This window comes from Artemia sp. Qi Xiang Cuo, chromosome 8, assembly GCF_049724085.1.
Source record: "Artemia sp. Qi Xiang Cuo chromosome 8, ASM4972408v1, whole genome shotgun sequence".
In the NCBI taxonomy this organism is placed as follows: domain Eukaryota; kingdom Metazoa; phylum Arthropoda; class Branchiopoda; order Anostraca; family Artemiidae; genus Artemia; species Artemia sp. Qi Xiang Cuo.
Window position 1 is genome coordinate 63056279 of NC_142801.1, and position 22953 is coordinate 63079231.

The 22953-nt window shown below is 36.0% G+C and overlaps 1 protein-coding gene across 4 annotated transcripts in view; it reads left to right on the forward strand.

Moving 5' to 3' along the window:
* if (integrin subunit alpha inflated) overlaps positions 1–22953 on the forward strand; it is a 187348-nt gene that overhangs the window by 12570 nt on the left and 151825 nt on the right. For all 4 annotated transcript variants that reach the window (XM_089093668.1, XM_089093670.1, XM_089093669.1 and 1 more), the window contains exons 2-3: positions 4146–4267; positions 15775–15869. In XM_089093668.1, the coding sequence (XP_088949794.1) occupies positions 4146–4267; positions 15775–15869 (217 nt within the window). The remainder of the gene's footprint in view (positions 1–4145; positions 4268–15774; positions 15870–22953) is intronic.

Here is a 22953-nt window from a genome sequence, read left to right on the forward strand (position 1 = left end):
TATTTTTTGTAGTTTCTATGTGAAAATGCTTTTGCTGCAAAATGTTCGAGACTTGAGATACTCTTTCTGACTGAAACATGCTTATGGAGCTTTAACCAGGCACCTAAAAAAGGATAGGGTTTGGGCCCTATCCCCCAAAAATGCTTTTAAGATTCTTCCCCTCGATTTAATACATTTATTTTACATACTTCTTCTGTTGCTTTTGTTTTTATACACTTCTTTGGACGCCCTTGAACTTAGATTTACCGCTGTATGTCTTAAATATATGCTGGCTTTGGTGCTTATTTGCATAACTGTGGTTTAGGGATACTCATTTCTTTTTTTTGCTTTTTACTACAGAATTTCGTAGCATTGTTTAAGATCTATGGATTTCTATTGATTTTGATTATTTGCCCTTAACTTATTTATTCAATTATATAATTTTTTTTTTGGAGAAAATCTTGAAGTGACCCCATGGAATCACATAATTTTCTTTCGGAAACAGTGAGTTTCTTTGAGCAAACTTTGGGAACAACTATATTGTTGTTGAATGGAGGTTGATGAAGATGAATGCTGACTTATAAGAAATCAATTGCCATTCGTGCCCTGTCCGTGCAATAGGAGGCTGAATAAGGAGGTCCAAGATTTACAAAAGACTGGAAACGCTGCCTTGATGCAGTGTTGCCACTATTCTCGCTATTTTCCAAAAGTTCCCCGAAAGAAAATTGGGCTCTCCAAAAACTCGTAAACCCAAAAATTGGGTTGCCCGAATTTTGGGCTCTCAACTTTAGCGAAAATTAACGTATTGTATTTCATGTTTATGTTCATGTATTTGCGAACTTCGATTTTTAGGAGATTCCGGAGAACCCAATTTATTTAGGGGGGAAATCTTGGAAACTGCTTAAACTTGGAGAAAGTAGAAGCATTTAGTGATGTGACAATGAACATGTTGATGAGATTAAAACAGTTTTGATATTCTTTACTGACGAGGCCGTTTTGATAAAGGTGGAGCGAACTGATTAAAATACTGGAAAAGAAGAAAAATATGTAAAGTGTCAATTAATGTTTAAGAAACAGCAAATGTTTCCTTTTAAACTTAGTTTATTGAAGGCTAATAGATAAATGGACTTGGTAAATCAATCTAGCATGACAGTTTAATCTAGGAAATGTGCGTAGTTTGATTATCATTCTAATATTTTTTTCCTTATTGTACAAAGCAAGGCCATATTCAGGGTTTTTGTTCCGTGGGGGGGGGGGTCAACCAAAAATTAAAAAAACGTGTCAAAATTTGTTCATAAGCATTAGAAAATAGTTTTTATTAGTTGGACTTCTTCTTTCTTTCTTTTTTTTTGGGGGGGGGGGGTTCAAACCCTGAAACCTCTCTGGATATAGCCTTGGTGCAGACGTAAATAAAATAAATATCATAATAACTTATTTTGTGGCGTATGAGACAGGGTGATTCCTAGATCATCCAGTTGTGCCTAAAGAAAATGTTTGCATCAGTACATAAAGGGCTGGTACTGTATACACTTGTTTCCGAGAACATTTCCTTTTGTTAAACAAAGAAACAACAAGTAAGACATAAAAGGACTCGATAGGGAAATAAGAAAGGCAGAAAAAAGAGGAATAAAGTAAAAGGGCTGGTAAACAAGTTCAATAAAAATTGATTCTCAATCCTCTTTCAGGCTCAACCTTCTGACCTAGCCCTTCCTTCTGAGCCACACCAAGGCTGTATCCAGGGGGGCTGCGGGTTTGAACCCCCTGAACTTCTTGTCTGACTCGTAAAAACGTAATAAAAATGCATTTAAACAAATTTTGATGCGTTTTTAAGAAGTTTTTTTCTGTAAACCTATTCCCCCAAACGAAAATCCTGGATACTGCATTGACCTACACCCTTTGTTTTGAGGCTGAATGGAGGCCTGAGTACCATAACATGGTGCATAGGCCTTTGGGTGATCAACGGAATGCACCTTACCTAGTAGTACAAAATTAGCTCAACCTTAAAATCAAACAGTTCGTGGTAACGAACTGTAAGTAAGGAGCGACCCGGTTCAATGCTAACCGAAACTCTAGAAAACGGGTTTTTGATACCAATAGATACATCAAAAGAATCAAATTTAAATGATGATTTCAAATATATAACTTTCATCAAGTTTAGTCCTACCCATCAAAGGTTACGCACCTGAGAAAATTTTGCTGATTTTCAAAAAAAGGGGGAAAGACCCCTTAAAAATTATATAACCTTAATGAAAATCACACCATCATATTCAGCGTATCAGAGAACCTTACTGTAGATGTTTCAAGCTCCTATATGCACAAATGTGTAATTTTACATTTTTGCCAGAAGAAAGATCACGGATGCGTGTTTACTTGTTTTTTTTGTTGTTTTTTTTCCAGGGGTGATCGTATCGACCCAGTGGTCCTAGAATATCGTGGGAGGGCTCATTGGAACGGAAATTAAAAGTTCTTGTGTCCTTTTTAAGTGACCAAAACATTGGAGGGCAACTAGGCCCACTCCCACGCTTATTTTTTTCCCAAAGTCACCCGATCAAAATTTTGAGATAGCCATTTTGTTCAGCATGGTCGAAAATATGATAAATATATCTTTTAGGATGACTTAGTCCGCCGAAGTCCCCAGGGGGAGGGCTAAAAGTTATGAACTTTACCCAATGTTAACATATAGTATTGGTTATTGAGAAGTATACAGAAGTTTTCAGGAGGGTTTTTTTCTGGTAGTGGGAGGGAAGGGTGGGTTGGGGGTTATGTTAGAGGATCTGTCCATGAAGGAGGTTTTCATGGGGGAAGGGAAATTGCCATGAAGGGGGCGCCGGACTTGCCAGCATTATTTATTGGTTATTGGGAAGTATACAGACATTTTCAGGAAGAAAATTTTTTTCTGTAGGGGGGGGGATAGAGGAGGGGGTTACTCTGGAGAAACATTCCGTGGAGGATGTTTCTTTGGGGTAAAGGACATTTCTATGAAGGGGGCGCCGGATTTCCAAGCATTATTTAAAAAACGATCAGAAATTAAATAAAAAAAAAACAAGTTTTTTCAACTGAAAGTAAGAAGCAACATTAGAGCTTAAAACGAAAAAAAATTATAACGTATGTGAGGGGGTTCTCCCCCAAGTCAATACCTCGCTCTTTACCCTACAGTTTTTTTTAATGCTTTCAAAAGAGCTATCTATTCTAATTAGACGGCCTTTGTGATTCAGGGGTTTGTGAATCAAATTTTTTTTAACTTTTAACGTAAAGAGCGTGGCATTGACTAAGGGGAGAACCCCCTCATATACGTAATAACATATACGTAATAAAAAAAAAAACAATAAAAAAACAAGTGATATGGTTCAATAGTAATCGAAACTTTTAAAAACTTTTAAAAATTTTGGTGTCAATATATGTATCTAAAGAATGTGTTTATAATACTGATTCTAAATATAAATATTTTTCTAAGTTTAGTAGTGCTCATCAAAAGCTTTGATCCGGAAAATCTTTCACCGATTTTTTAAAGAGGGGGGAAACACCCCCTGAGTGGGAAAGAATTTCAATCAAAATCACACAGTCAGATTTAGCATATCAGAAAACTCTATATCATAGGTTTCAAGCTCATATCTACAAAAATCTGCAACTTTGTATTTTTTGCCAGAAGAAAAATATACGAATATAGAAGTTAGTTATGCAAATTAATTTGTAAAGACATCCATTTAGCAAAAGAAAAGTAAAATTTTTATGCAAATTTTGTTTACTTATTCAATGACGGTTAGCCAAAATAAAGCTGCATTAACTAAAAAACGGTCAGAAATTAAATAAAAAAAACAAGTTTTTTAAACTTAAAGTAAGGAGCGACATTAAAACTTAAAACGAACAGAAATTATTCCGTATATGAGAAGGGCTGTCCCCTCCTGAACGCCTCGCTCTTTACCCTAAAGTTTGACTCCGTCTCACAACTTTATTTGTTAAAACAATAAAAAACTTTAGCGTAAAGAGCGAGGCGTTGAGGAGGGGACAGCCCCTTTCATCTACGGAATAATTTCTGTTCGTTTTAAGTTTTAATGTCGCTCCTTACTTTCAGTTTAAAAAACTTGTTTTTTTTTATTTAATAGCACAAAAGGGCTATATGCTTGAAGTAAATTACTACGTGAAACAAAAAGTGTTTTGCATTCCAGGGCGTTAGTTGGAGCCCCAGAAGCAAATACAGAGCAGCCAAATGTTTACAGAGGCGGTGCAGTATACCGATGCAGCATAGACGAACCAGACAAATGTGTCCAAATCCCATTTGACAGGACAGGTAATGTACTTTTAAACATTGTAGAAAGTGTAAATTAGACATAATTCTGCAGAAAAAATAAAGAAGCTGAGAAGTAGAATTAATGTTTCTAAGAGGTCAAAGAAATACCCAGGAATCAATTTCAGGAATGGGGATGCGCAAAAAAAGAGGTAAAATATAAACTAATAAAGTTGTAACAGAAATTTTCACAGAGCAAACAATTCCCTAACTCTCCTGTGTATTGGGATATACATGACAAATATACTAAGCTAAATAGTCAGTATAGATAAGGCAATTTAGTTCAGTGCAGTTGAAGGGTCCGAAATTTACTGTTTGTCCTTGAAGATGAAAACCGACTCCCCCCCCCCCAAATCCCTCACGTCAAGGGTTGTAAGTTACGCCCTGGGAGTATATAAGGTTTTTATAGAAAGGATGGTCGTATAATGGTTATTTTTAAATGTAATTCTTTATACCACAGTTTATATAATTAGCAGTATGATCTTTCCCTATCTCACCCATTATAAAAACCCGGACCGAGGTGCAAGTGATCCAGAGAACCTATAAACATAAGCGGCATTAGATCTTTTCACGGGTTGACAAAGAATAATCACCTACGGAACAAGTACTGACAAAACCACTTGGCCAGCTCATCAATAAGTGGAAAATAAGTGCACAAATAAGCGGGAGGAGCTTTTTGTTCGCACCGAGAATGAAGAGCCAGAAATACTCTGCGGTAAACTTACTGGTATATTATATAAACTGTGCTTTATACTTACAAGTTTAGTTATTTTTCGATATGTTTTAGTTACTACCTAAAAATGTTAGGCAATTGGTTTTTGATTATGTAGGTATGTTGCTGTTGAAGGCAGAAGGTTGGTAACTCCCAGCTTTAACCATTTAATTCTTGCTGTTATCACTGATCTATAGGCTGAAAAAAAGTAACGCTTCAAAAACATAGTTCGAATTCTGACCAGCATCAGCATTTTACAGTTACGTTGCAGAGAAACATAGAATTTACTTATGAACAGTGTTATGACTTCCCTTCTTTCTACTTGCTTAGAATAAATATGTTCTTTTTACTGACTTAGGATATGAGATAGTAAGAAAAGGTTGCAACAGCAGGATAAAAGGCGGTTTATTTGGCTTGGTCTGCAAACCAAGATTAAATTTTTTGAAGCTACAGTGATGACAGAGGTCAAATATGGCTCTGAAGCATGGGTGCTCCGAAAAGTGAATGAAGATTTGCTAGATGTTTCCCAGAGAAATTGCCTACGGATTGTTCTGGGACCCCGATTGACTGACCGTATTTCAAACAGTAGACTGTACGATAAATGTGGTTCAATCCCGCTTTCTATGGCTATAATGAAAGAAAGGTTCAGATGGCTAGGGCACGTTGTGAGTATGAAAGATGACAAATTACTGAAGATTGTCCTTTTCGGCCAACCGTCAAGGGCTAAACGGAAAACAGGTCTTCCGCGGTTGGGGTGGGAGGATGTTGGGATCAGAAATAGAAACCTCCTTGGAGGGTGAAAAGAGGGAGGCTTTTGAATAGATTGGGATGGAGGAGGATCGTGTGGAGCTGTGTTGGCCTCCGACGACTTGGTGCTGCGATGAGTTGTTAGTAGTAGTAGTAGTAGTATTGTCCTAGTTAGCATGTCCAAGAAACTAAATTTTAAGCGTTTTCTTAATTAGAAAAGGAAAAGGAAACTGCCAAGTGATCGCAAAACAAGCAAGGTTTTTTTTTCTGAATTATTTCTGACAAATTTTGGCTAGCCTTGACCTAGTTAGCTTGTCCAAGTGACTACATCTTAAGGGTTATCTTAAACTCACTTTTTGAGTCCTTTTGACACAGTGGTGTAGCTAGATTTGCAGCCTCTGAGGAGGGGCACCAAACTGAGGTGTTTTTTTATCAACACATGGTCTAATTACATTGTGGTAGTGATTTGGGGAGGGGGGGTAAAACCGACATTATCCCTGGACGCTGAATACTCTAGCTACGTTTAAGAAACTCTGGTGTACGCTTAAGGAACAATATGTTTCCTTAAAAAAAAAAAATGTGAAAATCGATGCTGCAAAAATAAACATGGGCGTGCGTTGCTTCTTGTCTAGGGGGCAGCCAATTCTGTGATGAAGGATGGGGGGAAGCTGAAGTTATATTGTCGTTTCACAAAATCTTACATTGCCAGCAAGTTCTGTAATACCTATGAAATCTTCATTAATAAGTAATCACCAAAAATCATCAATAAGCTTCAGCATTAATCTTCTTGGGTTATACCTAAATTTTTCCAAGACATTATGGATACTTGCTTCTTGTTTGACTTTTATTCTGTCATTCCAGTTGTTTATTTCCAGCTTTTCCAACCATCTACCTTTTATCAACTGTTTTTTTACCCATATAGCCTACCTTTTTCAACTGCTTTTTCGACCTTCTGCTTTTTCAACGATCTGCTTTTTTAGCCATATCTTGTGTAAATTTGAAGTTCTAGGCGGGACAGGAGTCCCCCTGCCCCACCCCGTGCGGCCATGGAAATAAACGAATGTATGAAAGTACACATTTACATGGAAGTATAGGAATGTAATCCGTCTTTCTCTTCGGTTTCTATTTTATTTTTTTTTAGATTTTACCTTCTCAATTTTGTTCGGAAAAAGGTGGGCTCCGAAAAGATTAATAAGTTTTTTGGATCAAGAGACGCTTAAACGTGAATCTTGCTTCTTTTCCGAAGCTTTATCTTTTTTGTTTCAGGACATTTTATTCTAGGTGAGGGGGGGGGGTCAGTATCTAAACAGTCTATGGTCGACTACTTTTTTTTCACGAGGAAGGTCCTTCAGACCGGTATCAGGATGCAGATATGTGCAGGGAGCAGGGCTCGAGGCTTATCCCCCCCCCTAAATCTTAAATTTTCGATTAGTTTTTTAATCATTACCTCCTCCCCCAATCCTTTTTTTGTGCCGAAAAATTCCTTCGAGCATGATTTTCAGGTTGGCTTTACGAGATATACAGAAAGGAATAAATTCTAAGAATTTTCCAACTGCTGATGCTAATTATAATTTTGGGACGCTATTAAAGTAAAATTTCAGAATTTAATGTAAGTTCTGACAGAATATGGCAATGGCTACGGTCACGCCTAATATTATTCAAATAAATAATTGATTGTTATTTTATTCTCTATCTTTTCTTATCTTGTAAAAAAATTCTCTTTAATGCTTTCAATACTTTACTTGTATCGATGAAAATAATCGAAATTTTAGAAGTGACCTCAGGCAACTCAAAATTACTCTAAAATTAAAGTGTAGAAATACAATAAAATGCAAATCCATGTGTGGATAGTTCTCGCCACCCTTCCACTGAAAAATATTCCCAGAGGAAGCGCCCTTTACTGTCGTGATAAATGTCCAAATATCCCTTTACGAGACAAGGTCATGCTAATGCGTGACATATGTGCAGAAATCTTGGAGACATAAGAAGAGATGGGACAGCCTGTTTTGATTTGAGCGTATTTGCACTTTTTCTAGAACAACATAGCAATAAAAGCGACGGGGTTAACCGCTATTCCAGATCCCACAACTCGCAACAGATTATACTTGTATTATGAAATTAGGGGAGGGGGGTCAAATTATTTTTTTTAATCTAGGGGTACAATTTCGTTGTTCTTTTCAATTTTTGAATGAAAGTAGCAGAAAAGGCCTTTTCAATGAACATACCGAAAAAAGGTATTTTATAAATTCAGGGAGGGGAATAGACTCCACCAATTGACGACCCCCAATTGATACCACTGCTACCCTGATTTATTTTTCTTTTAGTGCCTCAAAATTTGGATTTGTAATACTGGGTAAAAAAAAAAGGTGGTAGTGTTTGGCTTTCCCCTTTGACAATGGTTTAAGGAGTAAAATGATTGGGAGACGTCACAAAATACGTCACGGAAATGGAATTAAAGCACACTTTTGAATACGGAAGTATAGGCCAGTGCCTATTTTCTGTTTTTTCTGTTTTTTCTGTTTGTGTCAACTCTTTTGTTTAAAAAGTTTTGTATATTTAGAAATCTAATTTTAACCCAAAGCAGGGACGTACGCAGGGGGGCTCCGGTCCTGGGCCCCCCGAAATCTCACGATTTATTTCATTTTCCCATAATTTTCTGATTTTCTCACAGAATAATGGGTTTGAAGGATTTGGTCCCTCCCCCCGAAACAAATTGGCCTCCCCCCCCCCCCGAAAAAAATTCCTGCGTACGTGCCTGACCCAAAGTGTCAATACCTTTCAATATGTATCGATGCACCGGTATGACACTAACACCATTGACATTTATGGTTATGTCTCTAATCAACAAGTTCGTGGTAACGAACTGTAAGTAAGGAGCGACCCGGCTCAATGGTAACCGAAACTCTAAAAAACGGAATTTTGATACCAGTAGATGCATCAAAAGAATCAGATTTTAATTCTGATTTCAAATATATAAGTTTCATCAAGTTTAGTCCTACCTATCAAAAGTTACGCGCCTGAGAAAATTTGGCTGATTTTCGAAAAAAGGAGAAAATACCCCCTAACAGTTATAGAACCTTAATGAAAATCACACCATCATATTCAGCGTATCAGAGAACACTACTTTAGAGGTTTCAAGCTCCTATCTACAAAAATGAGGAATTTTCCATTTTTTGCCAGAAGAAAGATCACGGATGCGTGTTTATTTGTTTTTTTGTTGTTGTTTTTTTTCTTTTCCCCAGGGGTATTCGTATTGACCCAGTGGTCCTAGAATATCGTAGGAGGGCTCATTGGAACGGAAATGAAAAGTTATAGTGCCCATTTTAAGTGACCAAAAAAATGGAGGGCAACTAGGCTCCCTCCCACGCTCATTTTTTTCCCAAAATCACCCGATCAAAATTTTGAGATAGCCATTTTGTTCAGCATGGTCTAAAATATGATAACTATGTCTTATAGGATGACTTAATCCTCCGAAGTCCCCAGGGGGAGGGCTGAAAGTTATCAACTTTACCCAATGTTAACATATAGTATGGGTTATTAGGAAGTAGGCTATACAGACGTTTTCAGGGGGGATTTTTTCTGGTAGGTGGAGGGGGGGGGGCCTGGGTCGGGCGTTATATGGGAGGATCTTTCCACGAAGGAAGTTTTCATGGGGAAAGGGACATTGCTATGAAGGGGGTACCGGATTTCCCATCATTATTAAAGAAAAAGATCAGAAATTAAATAAAAAAAATTTTCAACTGAAAGTAAGGAGCAACATCAAAACTTAAAACGAACACAAAATATTTCGTATACGATTGGGTTCACCCCCTAGTCAATACCTCACTCTTTAAGCTAAAGATTTTTTAGTACTTTCATGAGAGCTATTTATTCTAATTAACGGCCATTGTGATTAAGGGTCATTTTTAAATACTTGGAAAAAAATTCGAACTTTAGCTTAAAGAGCAAGGTATTGACTAGGGGGTGAACCCCCTAATATACTTATTAAAAATCTATGAATATAGAATTTCGTTACGTAAGTTAATTCGTAAATTAATTCGTAAGTTACGTATATTTATTACTTATAAAAATGTTCGTAAATAAATTAAACAAGTTTCGAGAAAGCCATTTAACCAAATAAAAGTAAAATTAATATACAAATTTCGTTTTAATTATTCATGCACGGTGAGCCAAAATCAAAACCTGCATTAATTCAAAAACGTTCACAAATGAAATAAAAAAAACAAGTTTTTTTAACTGAAAGTAAGGAGCGACATTAAAACTTAAAACGAACAGAAATTATTCAGTATATGAAAGGGGCTGTCCCCTCCTCAACGCCTCGCTCTTTACGCTAAAGTTTGGCTTTCTCACAACTCTATTTTTTTTAACAATAAAAAACTTTCGCGTAAAGAGCGAGGCGTTGAGGAGGGGACAGCCCCTTCCATGTACGGAATAATTTCTGTTCGTTTCAAGTTTTAATGTCGCTCCTTACTTTCAGTTTAAAAAACTTGCTTTTTTTATTTAATCTTATCAAAGATTGCATTCTGTTTTAATATTATATTTTTTTCAGACAGTTCGTGGTAACGAACTGTAAGCAAGGAGCGACCCGGCTCAATAGTAACCAAAACTCTAAAAACCGGAAAATAAAATATATAAATATATAAAATATAAAATATATTTCAAATATATAAGATTTATTAAGTTTAGTCCTGCCCATAAAAAGTTACGCGCCTGAGAATATTTGCGTTATTTTCGAAAAAGGGGGAAACAACCCTTAAAGTCATAGAACTTTAATGAAAATCACACCATCAGTTTCAGCGTATCAGAGAACCCTACTGTCGAAGTTTCAAGCTCCTATCTGCGAAAATGTGGAATTCTGTTCTACATTTTATTTTGTTCGCCCTTTTTAAGTGACCAAAAAAATTGGAGGGCAACTTGGCTCCCTCTCACGCTCATTTTTCCCCGAAGTCACCCAATACAACTTTTGAGATAGCCATTTTGTTCACTATAGTCGAAAATCTAATAAATATGTCTTTGAGGAGGACTTAATCCCCAACAGTTCCCGGGGAAAGGGCTGCAAGTTATGAACTTTGCCCATTGTTTACATATAGTATTGGTTAATGGAAAGTATACAGACGTACAGGAAGAATTTTTTTTTTGGTGGAGGAAAGAGTCGGAGGAGGGAGATACGGGGTAGGATCTTCCCATGGAGGATGGTTCATTGGGGGAAGTGACATTTCTGTGAAGGGAGTGCCGAATTTCCCAGCATTATTTAAAAAACGATCAGAAATTAAATAAAAAACAAGTTTTTTCAAATGAAAGTAAGGAGTAACATTAAAACTTAAAACAAACAAAAATTATTACGTATATTAGGGGGTTCGCTCCCTAGTCAATACCTCGCCCTTTACGCTATTTTTTTTTTTAGTACTTTCAAAAGATCTATCTATTCTAATTAAACCGCCTTTGCGATTCAGGGGTTTGTGATTCGAACAAAATTCGAACTTTAGCGTAAAGAGCGAGGTATTGACTAGGGATAAACTCCCTATTATACGTAATAAAAACATACAAATATAGAAGTTCGTTACGTAAGTTAATTCGTAAGTTACGTCAGAACAAAATTTCGAGAAAGCCATTTAGCCGAAACAAGTAAAATTAATATGCAAATTTCATTCTAATTATTCATTTACGGTTTGCCAAAATCAAAGCTGCATTAATTCAAAAACGTTCAGAAATCAAATAAAAAAGAACATTTTTTTTTAAGTGAAAGTAAGGAGCGACATTAAAACGAACAGAAATTATTCCGTATATGAAAGGGTCTGTCCCCTCCTCAACGCCTCGCTTTTTATGCTAAAGTTTGACTCTGTCACACAATTAAAACAATAAAACACTTTAGCGTAAATAGCAAGGCGTGGAGGAGGGGACAGCCCTTTTTATATACGGAACAATTTCTGTTCGTTTTAAGTTTTAATGTCGCTCCTTGCTTTCACTTAAAAAAAACTTGTTTTTTTATTTAATAATTACTAAGGCACGCAGATATGAAAATTAGCTTCAAAATGAGTCGTTAAAGATCTCTGTATGATGTTTCGGTGGCGACGGCGAAAAAAATAAGAACAAGAAGGAGACACATCACTGTTTCCCTTGCGAAATAGTAATTTACCTTCTTGGTCAACATAGTTAGTCTCTTCTAGTTTTATCTACATTTTTTATTTTATTAATTCAGTTTCAGATTCTAGTTTTTTTTCTACGCTGAAGACACCTTGTTTTATACGGGCGAAATATTCGTTTGATTTTTGTTCTCTTCGTTTGCTTTACTGGCCATAGAACTGTCTGTCATTTTCAGATTCATTTCTTTGTTTCGCCATAGCTGGCCAGTTCGGCTTTAGATCTTTTATTAATCAGCTTCACATAGGGATTCTCCATCGCTTGACTTTTTTTTTTAATTTGTTTTCAAATTTTCGGTTACTATGGGCTAGAGTTCGTCCTTACTTATTAGGTTGCTGCAGGTGCCGCAACCATGATATCAGGCAACACTAGATATCAGGATCCACTGTCCTAGCAAGAGTTTGTTTGTAACAATTTTTTTTGAATTTTGTAACAAATAAAAACAGTTTAAAAATAAAAGTGTTGATGGGTTCTTAGCGCGAGATTAAAAAAAAAAAAAGAAAAAAGAAAAAAAAATCAAAATAACCATTTTAAGTCCCTTCACTTAAAATGGATGACTTCTGTGTTTTCCGGCTTTATATTATTTTTTCTTAAACTTGTTCTGAAGTTATAAATCTCATGTTAAATATATAAACAAATAAGTAGAACAACAGGGAAATTTTTTATACAAGACAGTGGAACGCAACTTTAAATGAATATTGATATGAATCTGTTTTGCCCTATATCCTCAGCAAAACAGACGAAGAGAATAAAAACAATAAAAAAGAAACTTACATTAAAATTCAATCATTAAAACTGAAAGGTTTTTTTAAAAAAATGTTTTAAAACAGCCAAAATATCATTACTTCAAGGAAGTTCAACCAGGACTGGTACTCCAAACGAAATGGACAGATAGCAATTCATTCACATGGAATTAAAATGCTCACAGAAAAGCTTTTAAAGCTAATCTCGCCTTCTTCGCAGCCAGCCTAGATGGTCTATTCGTAATAGGTTGAGTGGAGTTATTTACTGGTTTTTTAATATAATTAGTTAAATCATTTTTAATTAAATTTGTGTATAGGCATTAAGCGAATATTCCCCCAAATCTCTATTTAAAGAAATATTACTATTTATTTTGATTTTAATTTCAATTGCCTCTCGAACAACCTGTTTTATGCCTAAATCATTGCTAATAATGCAAGTTTCTTCAAAAAGCATTTTATGACTAGGGTTATCATATATGTGACTGCTTAAAGCAGAATCAAAGGAAATATTTGTAATATTAGAATTTAAAGCTTTAGTTACGTCATCTTTGTGTTGTTGCAGGCGTGTTTATAAAATTTTATGGGTTAAAAAAACAAAAAAAATGCCACACTCACAATGTATTTTATAAAAACCACTCAGGCGAGTAACAGGGTTTATATATTTGACATACATTAATAAACTAATGATTTTAAAATTATTTGTGAATAGGACACAAAAATTATTTTGCGTGCAAACTTTTTTTAAACTTGTAGTGACTTTTGGAATATATGGAAGGTAAATTATATTTGAGGGCTTGACGGGAACTTCACATTGCAAAAGACCCTTAGTTTTACGGGAGTGTCTTGCCAATCTTCGGCTAATTGTATTGTTAATAAAGACAATAGGATAACCGTTTCCAAAAAGTATGTCTCTAATAAAATTTAGTTCATCTGTGATGTAAGATTCAGAGCAAATGTTTTGGGCACGGTCAACAAGAGATGTAACAACACCTCTTTTAACTTGTGGGGGGTGATTGGATTTAAAATGTAGATATCTGTTATTTTGTGTGGGTTTTTTGTAAATTGTAAAATCCAGTTTATCAATGTCACGAATAATTAATACATCCAGAGACGGTAGTTTATTTGCATTTTCAATTTCAAAGGTAAATTGTAGAATTCGGTCATATGTATTAAGGTAATCTAGAAAGCCCCTAGGTTCATTTTCCCCATAATTCCAGAGCGATATTACATCATCCATATAACAACCCCAATATACATGTTTTAAAAAATATGAATTTAAGGCCCAATTGTCAAGGTGTTCTACATAAATGTTCGCTAATAACCCGGATAGCGGGTTATTACCGTATATTAGTTAAATATATTCTTTTTTCACATTTAAAGGTTTAATTTCGATGTTTTTTGGGTAAATCATATGTTCCCATAAACTGTTGTTAATATAAATAACAACAAAGACAACACTGGCTTTTCTATTATAGAAACAATACAAGAATATCACAATAAGGAAACATTTAAGACAGACAAAAGAAAACTTATTGAATATTTTTTAGCAAAAAAAAATATTTAGCATTTCAGCCTTACATCTAATGGCCGTCTTTAGAAAAATAATAAAGTAGAGTAATGATAAAATTCAACTTACGATACAAAAGAGAAAATTAGAACTAAAATCTTTAATAAAATAGTCGTTTTCTGTTTTCTTGAAAAGCTTTCTGTTTTTTTTTATAGTATTTAATTTTATCTTTGCTGATTTTTTTTTTGCTGAGGTTTTGCTGAATTAAGTTTTCTTTTGAAATTCAGTGTCTTCAGAATCTCTTTCAGTGTCTTCTTCATTGCATTATCCTTTTTGTTATTTGTTTATTATTGGTTTTAATTTTGTTAGTAAACATTCGTATTTCCGTAGTATAAGGGGAAAAATACTAGCCTCTTATGTTTTTAGATTTAGTTTGAAATATGGACACCATTTTAGAAAAAACAATGGTGAGTCTAAGACTGACCAAGGCTTGCATTTGTCCCTTTAAAAGTGTACTCCATTTTAAGACCTTATCTACAGTTTCCTCGGAATTAGAAGAGGGCCATGCTTGACTCACCTCTGAATGCTGTCTCTGTTCTGAAAATTAGAAAGATAATAATCTATTGGAATTATTTACTCTGTGTGTTTCTATAAATGAAAATGTAAAATAAAAATTTAAATAATTCGTCCGAACTTGAACTGTTTTACATTGAAGCTAATTCTGAAGATCGAATTTTGTTTCATCCTGCAAGGAAAAAGCAAATAGAACAAAATGTAATCTTGGAAGTTTTTGTGGAGACAATAATTAATAAATGACAAAAATTAACTAAAAGCTTCAGATATTTTTGTTCGATGTCAATATCCATGTAAAGGGACCACAAAAAAGATATCTTATTTTATTTCAGTTGATTACTATTTATTCACGCAGATTTTAGCAAGAGGGGGAGGGGGGGGGGAGGTAAAAATGAAGCTTTAGGCAACAATATTAGCTCCACTAACTACTTTCTCCTGTGTAAAAGCGATTTACAATGGATGATCCCTTGGGACTGTGGCGCTGCTGGTTATGCACAAAGCCCGCGTTTCTGGCTTCTTTTACCTTTCTTGGTCTTTTCGCTAGTCACAGTCAGCTGTTTAAGTACGTCCAAGTTCAGTGAATTCACAAGTGTCAACAGGACGAAGATAAGGCTGACTTCAACTACATAGAATGCAGACAATATGCAGATGTTCAATCAGCATGATTGAACTCGTCCTCCCCCCGGAATTTGTGGAAAACCTGCTAAGGAATTATTGAACAAATTTCAATCCAACATTTCCGTTCTTAAACAATCAAATACTTATCAAAAATCTAGTTGAAACATTTTAAGCTAAGAAATCTAGAAGTATGAAAATTTTGGAATTTTTTCTTTTTTGCTACGGGAAAGCCTTTTTCATTGTTGACAGCCCAGAAATGAGGCGAACTCATCCCAAAATTGAATCCTGGCTTGGGTCTGAAGATAACACAATTAAGCTATCGGTCGGCAAATTAATGACCAAATCGAGAAAGATATATCAAGATTATCAACCAAACCAAATTATGGACAAACTGGAATATTTTATACATTTATCAATGGGGAAGGGGGGCAATTTTGAGAATAGAATGATGATAACATTGTTTTTTTAGGTAATAATTTCGAAGGACAACAACAAATTGATACGAAATCAAATCAGTGGTTTGGTGCAACAGTTAGGAGCTCTGGTGCAAACGGTGTAGTCCTGGTAAGTCTTCCTAAGGGCTCTGCTTCTTCTTTGGAACTGCTTCTCCTTTATGATTAACAGTTAGTTTTTTTGTCTTCTGCTGTCTTTATTGTCTCACCTGTTATTGGTCCTTAGAATTTGGGCGGTAGATTAGTTTTTTACATGTAATTCATTGTAGGATTAATTAGTACTGAATTCATCTTTTTAAAGTTACTATTAAGCAGTATCAGACGTTGCTGCAAACAGCAAAGAGTTAAAGATGGGAAAAGAGTACCGGAGTGTTTCACCTATAGGTTTAACCCCCCCCCCCCCCCAAGAAGTGCATTTCTACACCTTTTATGAGTGTCCTGTGTTCTTTGGGTTAATGCAAGGGAGGGGATTTTAAGATGTCTCCCCACCAAAAATCCTTGGGTTTAAGGTTTGAATGATCATCGGGATGAAAGGCGGCCTACCACAACACGTGCAAACGCATCCACTTAATGTTTCTTTTTTTTGCCTCGGCCTTTCTTGTCTCTGTAGCCTTTGTCTCTATTAATGTTGCTGAGTGATTTTCTTATTAACCTGATGAAGCAAGATATTTTGAGCGATTAGTCAAGGGGTCACTCTATCTGAGAAATCATGTAAACCAAGCACCATGTGTGGCAAAACTGTGCCCAGTGTTTTGGGGAGTGTGTAGGGAGTATTTGGGGGCTGTACCAAGTGTGGCGAAACTGTGCTGCACACATGGCATTGCAAAATGTACACCAGATAGCCGGTAGTCTGCGCCGCCTCGCGATTAACCTGCCAAAACAGTTGTAATGGCTCCACATTATGTCACCAATCAAATTTTCCCAATGCATCAACTTTTGGCGATTAAAGATTACTTTCACTTCACTATAGACGCTTGTCATTACCTCTTAAAAAACCCCTTGTGTGGGTACTATGATCTGGCAGGTGAAAGTGCCATGCTATTGGGTTAAGTGCCCATCGATATCTTTATTTATGTGTACCAATAATTAAAGATTGAAGAATAGAACTTCTTAGACTCTAAAGATTATTTAGAGTGTAAAGACTAGAACTCTAAATAATGTATAGCTTTCTAAAGATCATTTTCTTCCTCCAGTCTTTAAGGAATCCAGGGGTCACCAAAGGAATAAATTGGGCTGTTCTTTTCGATACTGGAATCGACTGGGACGCACCACACGTACCTAAGATACCTTCATTACAATTAAACAGAGAATCTAAATCAGATTCAATTTTTGAAGATACTCCATGAATGACCTACCAAGCGTGACGTAAGAAGAACCAACTATTGATCTTTAAATTTAAATAATAAAAACCAACTCTTTAGCTCTTCCTAGGTAAGGAACCAGAAAAATGACACTTGGAAGGAACAGGAAAATAATCTGAGAATTTACTCAGTAGTATAGAATTTCGTACTAAGGTCAACGATGAATCAACTTTTTCAGTATACCAACTTAACTATATCAGCTTTTGTTTCTTTTGTTTATCAAAGATTACTTTCACTTCACCATAGACGCTTGTCGTAGCCTCTTAAAAACCCCCTTGTATGAGTACTATCATATGGCAGGTGATCAAGTGCCATGCTATCGTGTTAAGTAACCCCTTCCATATCTTTATTTATGTTCATCAATAATTATAAGTTGAAGGATAGAACTTCTTAGACTCAGCAGATACTTGAAATTCCGGAGAATGATTTTGCTTCAATCAATTTAGTAGCAGACCACTCTATCTTCTAGGCTACTTGAATCTGCCAAAATAAACCACATTGCTGAGACATCCTTAGATAACACGGGAAAGCTACTGGGATTTCTCAAGGCTTTTTCTGAGAGTAGAAATAATGAATTTGTTGATGTATGGACACTAGAACAGTGCTGCAATTAACACACTTGTAATTTGACAAGTGCGAGATGTGCTTGTCAATTTTTGTCTGTCTGCGGGTTTTCTATGAACGTTGAATAGGTCTTATTAGAGTACTTTTTTGGAATAAATTTAAGAGAAAAAATTCAAGTCTCATTAAAAAAAACTTTTCTGACTTACGAATGGAAAAGCCCAACGACGGAACAAAGTAAATGAGTAACAATGGATTTTCGCCATATAAACTCAGAACACCCTTTGTGTAGTTTTAATGGTTTTAAGTTGAATACGCTTATTACGATTCTCTACCCTAAAGGTATCAATTTCTATCTTTGGAGAAACTTTAAAGTATCTCCATTTTGTTTTGTTTTTTGAGCTTAATGCGCATAATTTTCCAATTGTTAGTTTTATTTTCAAAAGCAAGATCTATTTGGTCTAAATGTCCATTCATAGTGAGATTTTACTAATGCCGGGACATGGCTAGCGCTAATTTGAGCCAATCAGAACTTTTTGGCCAATCAGAAAATTCTGTGAAAAATCTGTTTGGCTCTAATTAGCGATACCTAAATCTTGGTATTAGTAAAGTCTTATCTTGAATGGAAATTAAGACGGATACACTTGGATTAGTCTTCGCAGTAATCTTAAGGTCTACGCCACCGTCGTATAGTCATCTATACTGCTATGTGATGTGTGGTGAGTCAAAGCTGAGGAAGCAAAAGCAAAAGCCTTGGATAGGTTTGATCAGAGAGCCACTACCCATGCTTCCTTTGTTTTCTCCGCTGCTTTAAGGTGATGTTTTATGCTGATGTAAGGAGATATTTTGCTGTTGTCAATCAAAATGCCTTATCTGCTAAAGCAAAATTGTGGAATATATGCAGATACCGATTTTTGGATTAAGAAATTTGGCAGCTTTGTCGATAACACCTAAATTGAATCGTGTATGTCTTAATTGTTAGTGATGATGGCCACATTTCAAACAACATCAAACAGTAAAATAAAACTTACTTATTAAGGATAAGCAAAATCATATTTTAGAAAACAAATCAAATAACCCCTTTTGATTTACGGCAGCTACAGGGCGAGGCCAAAGAGGTGAATGTAAAAGTCGTCACTCGAAACTGCTTAGAAACACTTTGCGTAGTCCTGAAAGTAATGTATTTCACGAAGTCATTACACCAGCGGATCCGGGGGGGCCCTCCCCCAAGTTTTTTTCTGTTTCCCTCATTCCGTGTTTCTTCTGTTTTTCACTCTTTTTTAAATAAACTTGTCAATTATTCGCACCCTTGTCACATTGAATCCCCTCCCCAAGATATATATATATATATATATATATATATATATATATATATATATATATATATATATATATATATATATATATATATATATTGTAAACTTCTGATAAAGAGAATCCGGGTTGGGCTGTTGATCGCCGAGTTTTATTCTAGATAGGGAATTTTGTTGTTTTATTCTAAGAAGTGGGGTTGATGGTTTTTTGATAATTTACAATGTTTGTATTTTAGATAGTGGGGTTACTTGTGTTCTAGGGACCTTGGGAAGGATTATATATATGAATTTCTGAAGTGCTTGGAGTTAGTTCCTGTCTTGTCTTGATGCAGTCAAGCTCTTGTATTGTATTTGTTTTGTATAATAAACGCATAGTTTATAGTGAAAGAGACTCTTCTACCTCCTCCACGAGAACCCATAACTGAATGATTCGGCTACGTTACCAAACGCTTATCAAAGTATATATTTGCACATTAGGGGGGGGGAGTATGCAAAGTATAGCATATATTAAATACGTAACCTAAGCTAGGTACCTTCCCCCCCCCTAAAACCCAAAAAGCAACAGTTTAAATATTGTAAACGCAATAACAAATCACGCTTTGTATTCCATTTATCTCTTGCCAGGAAACCCGTTTGGCGGGTTTCCTGTCTGGTTTCCTGGTACACTCTATAGCGGTGTTTACCATATAATGCGCAAGTACCGTTTCATCTGGTGGTTTTCAGAAGGCCCCCCTGAGTACGTACCAGTAAAAAGGGTTTTCTTCAATTACGGCTCCCATCCAATAATAGGTTAATACCTTAGAAACAGACTGGTCCCAGTCAAATGGCGGCATGTAAATGAAGTATACACATTTTTTACATGTCATATCGTTGTGACTTTGCTCATGTTTTTTTCTAATTTCCCAGGGCGTAAGCTTCGTTTCATCTGCCAATCAAAAGGTCTTAAGAAAACTCCTTCTATTAATTTTCCTGTCCAGCTTGGGCTAAGGAAAATATTAAAAACAGACAAGAATAATTAGATTTCTAAGGCTTTGAGAAAAAGAACAAGGAACGATCTATTGGTAAGATTGACAGAAGACATTGGTTTCCTTTAAGAGTAAACTGATATAAGGGGGGCTTTCTTTCCTTCTGGAGTCACCTGCTCCCAGATGTTGGGTGTTTATTGGACATGTGGTATAGTCTTAAAATGATGTCTGGTTGTTCCTTAGTTTTTGCTGTCACTTTGCAAGTTGACTTTATAACGACCAAGTTTACGCCGAAATTCTTTGTCGAGAAAATTTAAAAATTTAAGCCACGGTAATGCCAGTGGTTAGGGATAGCTGTGAAACGTGGGTGCTTCGAAAGTTTGAGGTTTTCTAGTAGTTTTAGAAGTTCTCCAGAAGAATTGTTTCCAGGAGAGTCTTAGGAACTCACTTGAATGACCATGTGTCAAACAATTTACTTTTTTGATGTTTAACTTCTGACTTGTTGAGGAAAAATCGCATTTGATCTCCCTTTCTAGGACTATAATGAAAGAAAGATCAAGATGGTAAAGAGTGAGGCTGTGAACAGGTTGGAGTGAAGGAGGAGCTTGTCTAGCGCTGTTGCCCTCAAGTGGTCCTGTGGTGCGCTGGGTTGTCAGTTTTAGTAGTATTCAAGTGTAACAGACGAGTTTTTTTTTCTTTTAACCAATGACTACTTGGAGGAGAGGTAGTTGACTTGACACACTAAAGGCCCCTCCTCCCTAGAAAATTTAAATAATTTCTGTAATTTTAAAGGCAGGTTTATTTTTCAAAAAATATTTCACTCCCTTAATCAATTGTACTCCGTGACATTGGAATTTGTTTTTTGTTATTAGTGCTGCTACTGCCTGACGCCTCGGTTTGTCACAGCACCAAGTTTGTCTAGGACATTTTTAAAACTAAAGTTGACTGTTAAAGCAATAAATGTTTTTGCCCTCTCACGTTATTTACGTGGAGATTTTTGTTTATTTTTCTGTGGTTTTGTTCTTTACGATTTGTTGATGTTGGCCTAGAGGTCAGTTTCGTTGTCAGCAATTCTCACAAAGTCATGTCTGATTCTAATGCTGTGAAAAATAAGTTTGTCGATTGAGTTTTCAACATCTGTTTAAGGGAGTCCACACTAAGTCGTTTCGGGTACACTGGAGTAAGGAAGGCACGGAAGAAGAACGAGAGGTGTGGAGGTAGAGCCTAAACAGGTAAACAGTGAGAGTAGAAGGCAGTGTTGTCACTTTTTGTGACTAATCACCGTTTTTAGTGGCTTTGTTAGCTCTAGTGATGTTTTTTGCTGTAGTGATCTCTCCTTTTTTTATTGCCTATTTGGACTTTATCTAGAAGTTCTGTCAATTCTGTTTTCAGCAGCTTTAAGGAATTGCAAGGTAGGTCTCTTTATGTATAATGGAAGCATGAACCTGCGGACGCGGGACTTGAGGTATGAATATATATGTAAAAAAAAAAAAAAAAATTGGAGACAGCTTTCCCCCTTCCAGCAATTTACACGTTTTTCTAGTGAATTTGATTGCTCCTTGTGTAGTTATTAATGAAATCTGGTCATCTGGTGTGGTGGTAAAATAAAAGATTCTTTGTCAGGCGTGCCACTTGCGTCCAAAACCTGTTTAAGGCACAGCAGACGGGGTGCCACCATTTCGACTAACCGTCACAAGCCCTAAACGTCGTAACATCTAAAATGAAACCGTCAGAACCACTAACCGTTAGGACATCGAAAAAACAAAATTTACGTTTATATAATAGTAATAAGTAATAAATGACGGTTAGTGGTTCTGACGGATTTTTTGTCGATGTTATGACGGATTTTATCGATGTCCTGACGTTAGTGCTCCTGACGGTTAGATGTTATGACGCCTTCCCACAACAGACTAGGTCGCACTGCGCACACTAGAAACAGGAAGGAGCTGGACAAGGACGAAAAGTATTCTCTTAATACAGATTATCTTATGTATGAGCAGATCTTAATATAAAAAGTAGATTCTCTTAATTTATTGTTATGAAAACTCAGCCTCTTTACAATTCGGTTTGGACAAAAGTCGGATTTTACTTACCCTTCATTTTCATGGGCAATTTGATTCAAACCATCAAATCCCCCCCCCCCCAGGATTCCTTAGGTCTTGAAAAATACCTTGTTGGTATTGCCATTAAAACAAACTTTTTTGCATTTTTCTTTTATTTTTATAGAAAAAATAAAAAATCCCCCCTTAGATTTTGAAATTACATTTCATCCCTCCTCACCCTTATATCACGTGCTAAAATCATCCTTGTTCGTATGACGAGGACAATTTTCTGTTGACAATAGTCGGTCTTTACTTGCCATCCATTACAATGGATGGTTTGGTTTGAAGTGAAGCTATTTAACTGACAAACTTAAGAAATTTACTCCATATTTTTACTAACATAGGGGCCAATCTAGCAGAAAATTATTAGGCAACTCAAAACGCACAAAGTAAGTGGACAGATAAGAACCAGATCGATAACAACCAGTCCCCCTCTGCATCAATCAGAGGGGGACAGGGGACGCATTTTGGCCCTCGATATTTTTTGCCCGTATGTTTTGATTTTTTAAACTGAGAAATACCTTTTTGGTATATTCATTGAAAAACACCAAATTTCCACCTCCCCCTTGACCCCTAGATTCTTAGAAGTGAATTCTCCCTCCCCCCTGAGGTTTTAAGGTATTGAAAATATGGTCAGAGGAGCTTCAGGTCTAGCTATGCTGTGGAAAATAAGAAAAAAGATCACTGCTCTAAGAAAGAACTAACTAGAAAGCTAACAAATCACTAAATATAAGGGTAAACCGCTTGAAGTGACTATGCTGCCTTCGACCTTACCTCAGAATCTGTTTCAAATTCTACGTCCAAGTCTTTCGTCCTGCTTTCGTGACTTCTCGCGATCAACGGATTACGGTCGAATACGGTCAGCAGACTTTTGGATAAAGTCGAAATGCGACA